Source organism: Poecilia reticulata, chromosome 11 (assembly GCF_904066995.2).
Source record: "Poecilia reticulata chromosome 11, P_reticulata-male-v2, whole genome shotgun sequence".
NCBI lineage: Eukaryota > Metazoa > Chordata > Actinopteri > Cyprinodontiformes > Poeciliidae > Poecilia > Poecilia reticulata.
In genome coordinates this window covers 4,675,493-4,680,812 of record NC_088840.1, presented here as the reverse complement: position 1 = coordinate 4,680,812, position 5,320 = coordinate 4,675,493, and the positions used below count along the sequence as shown (strand labels likewise).

Genomic DNA, 5,320 nt, shown 5'->3' with positions numbered 1-5,320 from the left:
ATTTATTTTAAATAAAATACACTTACAAAGCAAATAAAAGCACAGTGGAGATTTACAGATACAGTTTGACTTCCCTATGATTCCGTTTTATCCTCAGCGTCACCTTGACATGCATCATTGTAGCCCTTTGAGCACTGCTGCAGACCAGGAAGAGCTTCGGATCTGTGTATGCTCTGACCCAACTTAAAAATAAGTTTTATTAAAACAACAGGTAAAAAAAAAAAAAGAACATAAGTAAATTGCTTTAAATTGACTTTCTTCAAATAAGGCTAACCTGTCAAGTTTAAAAAAAAAATAAAAACCATAAACCTAAGGAGAATGGTTTACAACATCACTTCAGCACACATGATTTCAATTGATGGCTGATTAACAGGGTTTTGCTGAATTGTAATCATCTGAATGGGGTGTGTTGAAGCAGGGGGAACATCTAAAACATGCAGGTCAGTGTGCCTTGAGGACCAGGGTTGGGAAACACTGGTCTACAATATTATTCAATCAAAAATAATCTAAATGTTTGAAAAAGCTTCAAAGTTTGCTTGTTTAAAGTGAGATGTGATCTAGCAGGCCTCAGGTTTGCATGTGGTGACAAAATATATTACTGTATTATTATAATAATCAGAGAATGAAAACTCACTATCACTGAACTAATCCTGACCTCTACAGTCCAAGACAAAAAGCTCACGAGCCTTTATAGAGTTTGATTGTTTTCCCATCAGCCAACCCCTGAATGATTTTATACTCGTGGGTTCCAGCGTGAGGTCCGGTTTTGAAGTTTTTGTCTTGAAGCGTTTCCCAGTAATGCCCCCAGCTCCCCTTATCGTCTGCTCCAAAACCAAACACATGGACCTGCAGGAGTAGGAACAAAAAACGACTTAGAATCAAGACAAAAAAATATCCATTCTTTGACAGATTTTGATTTAAAATCAGAGAACCGAACATGCACATCTGACAACAAGTGAGGCAGTGATGTCACTTCCTTCTCAATAAGAAATTGAAAAATCTTTATTGGTGAAACAGTAATCAAACCCTCTTACTGTTGACCAGCTTTTTGTGTGTTGCCACTGTTTCGTCATGTGATGTAATAACTTGTTCAACTTCAGGCTTTAGATCTCTATTTTATTTTATTTTATTTTTTTGCAGTTTAATAACTTAAAGCTTGAGGTTTTACTGACGACTACAGGAGAAGAAACAAATCCAGAAACTCCTACTTTTGCACTCAAGGTCAAATGCTTAACCCTTGTATGTCGAAATGCGGTCCAACTGACGCCACACTCGTAAAACCTGTATCATTTTCCATAGACCTCTACGTTTGCCTCAGTCCTCGCACGCCAACAGTGACTCGGCAATTTTTCCTGAACATCTCCTGTCTGACAGTGTTGGGCTCGGTGCCAAAATGAGCACCGAGTGCAACACAAGTGCAGCGTTGCTGCTTTTGCTACTCTTATGTCAAACTTTGTTTTATTTCAATCAATCGATCAAGCAATAAGTTTTATCTATAAAACTTTGGTGAGAGGAAGACAGAAGAAACTTTCATTTTTGCTAATCTCTGACCTTGTACCAGTTTCTGAATGCGTTGGAGAACGCTGTGCTTTTTAGAAGTGCCGTCATTTATCATAAAATGAAGCATACTGAAAAAGGCTTTCTCCAGGGAAGCCTTCTGAGCAAGCGGTGCTTTTTCAGTCCTTTTACAATTGTACGTTCATGAACTGTAACACTGAACATGCTAACTGGGATTTGTAGAAATTGAGCTCCTGGTTTTTGTTTTGCTATTCTACAGAACATTGACTTTTTGGAAAGACTGCTTTGACATTTGTGAATGATCCGTCGATTAGAAATAGACGTAAACCCTTGTTAGGTTAAAATAGCCTCTTTATGCTGATGTCTCTCTCACACTGGTATATTTCAGGAAAGAAACTTGACAAACGTTTCCTTTTGAACAGGGGTTCCTATCTGCTGATGCAGTGAACCACTAGGAACTCCTCATTTTTGCTCTCACACACTGTAGAACCACAAAGGAAGTACATTTTTATACACATCCAATAATAAACTGAAAAGGTTGTTGTCTCTTACTCTTTCAAGAGAAAAGACTTCTTTCCTTTTAGGAGAAAGACCAACTTACCTCATCACAAACGTGAAGTGTAAGAAGAAAAGTCATAAAACCAGTGGATGGATACAACCCCATCTTTTTCAGCCAGACCTCATGAGTATACTTCATAAAAGCTGGATTGACCACCAGCACCTGTTATCAAGAGTTTGCACAAATAGTCTTAAATTTTTGCAGGTCAATTTTTGTTGGTCATTTAATGTTTACATGTTCAAATTAATAACTTCTTCCATTCATTTATGCGGTACTCACCAAGTCTTTGTTGGCTTTTATTTTGGATTTTATTGGTGCGTAAGATCTGTTAAAAGCAGTGAGACGTGTCACTAAAAACACTCAGCAAAAATAGAAACAAACTAAATGAAAATGAAGTCGCACTTTAGATTCACAGCACATATGAAGCATATTTTAGGGTGGGAGTCAGCAAACTGCAGGCCTGTCATGATAACAAATTTTGCTGGACGACAAATTGTCCTAGAAGTTATTGCGATAAACGATAATATTGTTTTGAGAACATTCTCAAGTAATAAAATAGTAATGGCATGATAATGCAAGAACACATTCTCAAAGATTCTAATGAATATTTAATCATTAGAACTGAAAGATACTTTAAAAATCCCCTCAAAAATAAACAAAACAACAGAAACAACAGCATAAAATTACTTCAATAAATTTGTCCTTTAGAAAAAGATGCTAATTGAGACAAATGTTCCAGACGGAAGACTTTAGTCATCCAGTTTTGACTAGACCGAGAAAAGAGGGAAAAAAAAGATAAATCATTCAAATGGAAATTATTCAGTTGTTTTAATTTATTGTGCAATTGATTGATTTATTGATTTACTGCTACAGGCCTGGCTAACGTTATCCCAAACTAATCTTCTAGCTGGTTGCAAATATCTTGGTGTGCATTAATATTACAGAGTAGATATATCATCTGATCTGGCAAAGAAATATTGAGTCACTACTTCAGGACAAGAAACTAAGCAGAAACTTGGCAGAAACTAAAAACAACAAATGTGGAGAAACAGTCAAACAATATTATAAAGCATTTTAAAACATCAATGTTTGTTCTTCAGAAGAAGTAGAGCAAAAATTAGGGAAAAAAAGAGCCATTAGTTTAATTAGAATAATGTTTGAATCGCCTGTTAAAGAAAAATATGAGTCTTTTACTAGTAAAAAATTGAAAACTTGCTTGAATTTGCACTAAGCTTCCCTGAGTCAATTTCTGGAACTACTTTTGTTGCCGTGGCAGCCAGGAGTCTTTTTGGGACACGTCTTTACCAGCTCCGAACATCTTAAAACTACTTTTCCCCAATGTTTTTGCAAAATAGCTAAAGCTCAGACAGAGAGAATGTTTTAATATCTCTTTCTAAAACCTTGTTATAGATTTAAGTTGAGACTTTAACTAGGTCAATTATATGAAATGAACAGTGGGTGATCTAAGGGGTTGTAGCTCTGGCTGTATTTTCAATGTTGCTGCTGGAACAGCAACCTCTGGATGCTGAATACCAATACATGTCGCACAACCATGTATGTATTTCTCTAAACTTCACAATGATGTGCTACCTTAGAATTTATTCTGTTTTTTTATGTGTCATCATGTCAGTGCAGAGGCCCAAAAGTGAAAACCACTTCAACAAATCACTAAACACAACTACAGTTTTAGAAAACATGAAATTCTCAGTGGGAAACCTGAGACATTGTTGATTGGATAATTCCACTTTTGACCTTCAAAACTAGAAATAATTCTGTCATTTATTTGCTCTCTCAAAATATTCATGCATAGCGGTAGCTATTTTAGCATCACCGCTAGCATTCATATTTTCAACAAATGCGCTAAAGCCAGAATCATTTCCTGTTCTAAAGACAAATGTGGTTTTGTCCAATCAATGTCCAAGTGTTCCAACTTGGCTCTACCTCTTCTGTTTTGTTAACGTCGTTGTGTTTTCATAATTTGTAGTTGAACTCAGTTAATGTTGTCGTGTTTTTGAATATGTTGTGTTTTCCAATTTGTAGTTGTCTTTAGAAATGTGTTGATGTGGTTTGTCCTTCAGGGCAACCGTATGATAGGATAGGAAGAAAACAAAAAAACAGTGAATCGTGTTAATGGTTTATCTTTTGAACTATTTCTCACCTTCCATAGAAACCTGTTGTGAAGGCCTTGATGATCCACTCAATGTCATTTATCTTAAATGGAAACAGTACAAGATGAGTAGAGTTATCTAAATCCATGGCGCTCTCTGGGTACATGGCATGATGTGTTGTTTTGGTCCCCACGTCTTCTTCGTAGCCATTGACTGGACCAAAGTTCATTCTGAACAGCAGGGAGACAATTTATTTATAAATTAATGTTTGCTTTCCAGAAAAAAAAAGACAGAGAGAGAGAGAGAGACTTGCCTTATAATGGCTTCATGGGAATCTATTAGGCGCCCATAGCCGGAACCTTTTAAGTTCATAGAATTTCCCACCACAGCACAGCTTCTGACTCTGTCCGCCGTGGGTTTTCCAAATATGGGAATAGATGGGAATATTTCAAAAAGCCTCTTCTGTGTTAAGTTAAAGTAACCGAGGTCACGTAGCTCAAACTGAATGGCCTGAAAAACCCAAAACAACCCGAACACAAATCTGGTTGGACAAGTTCGTTTCCAGGAGTAAAAAAAAAAAAATTACACAATCTCACACCTTCATTATTAGAAAAGATACTTATAAAAAATAAAAAAGTCACAACTTACTCTCCACCAGGTGAAAGTTTCCACAGACAGGTTGGTCTTTGCAGACAAAAATGGCTCGATGTGACGCATAAACAGCAGATTGTCTTTGATTAAAGAGGGCGCCGAGGTTTGGGTCGCTGGAGAACTTCTGAAGTAGAACTTTAAGATTCCAACCACAGCCACGCTCAGCAGGAAAACCAACAGTTTCATTTTGAAAGTCATTCTGCATGTGCGATTTTTGTTCAGCCTGCAAAGAGTGTATGAGTAAAAAAAAAAAAAAAATTACAATTTTAAATAAAAAAAACATTAATTTTAGATTACATTTAAGGTAAGTCCTATGCTTCTGAAATTTCCCTAATAAAAGACATAACTTTTCAAAATTTTACCCAAAGTTAAAGAAACAACTTGCATGTCAATATGTACAACACATTCCTATAAGCTAAGTGAATAAACTTACAGGAGATTGGAAAATATAGTTGTTGTTAAGTTGATGGATTCTCCCAATGTA

At 36.2% G+C, this 5,320-nt stretch overlaps 1 protein-coding gene across 1 annotated transcript; it reads right to left on the bottom strand.

The window, feature by feature from the left end:
* LOC103472017 (CMP-N-acetylneuraminate-beta-galactosamide-alpha-2,3-sialyltransferase 1-like) lies at positions 1-4,485 on the bottom strand. The gene is made up of 4 exons (XM_008421358.3): positions 4,236-4,485; positions 2,357-2,402; positions 2,120-2,239; positions 1-846 (listed from the first exon to the last, which is right to left on the bottom strand). Exons 1-4 carry the CDS (start codon positions 4,412-4,414, stop codon positions 679-681), a joined length of 513 nt encoding a protein of 170 aa, XP_008419580.3. The 5' UTR covers positions 4,415-4,485; the 3' UTR covers positions 1-678.
* Positions 4,486-5,320: the final 835 nt, after the last annotated feature.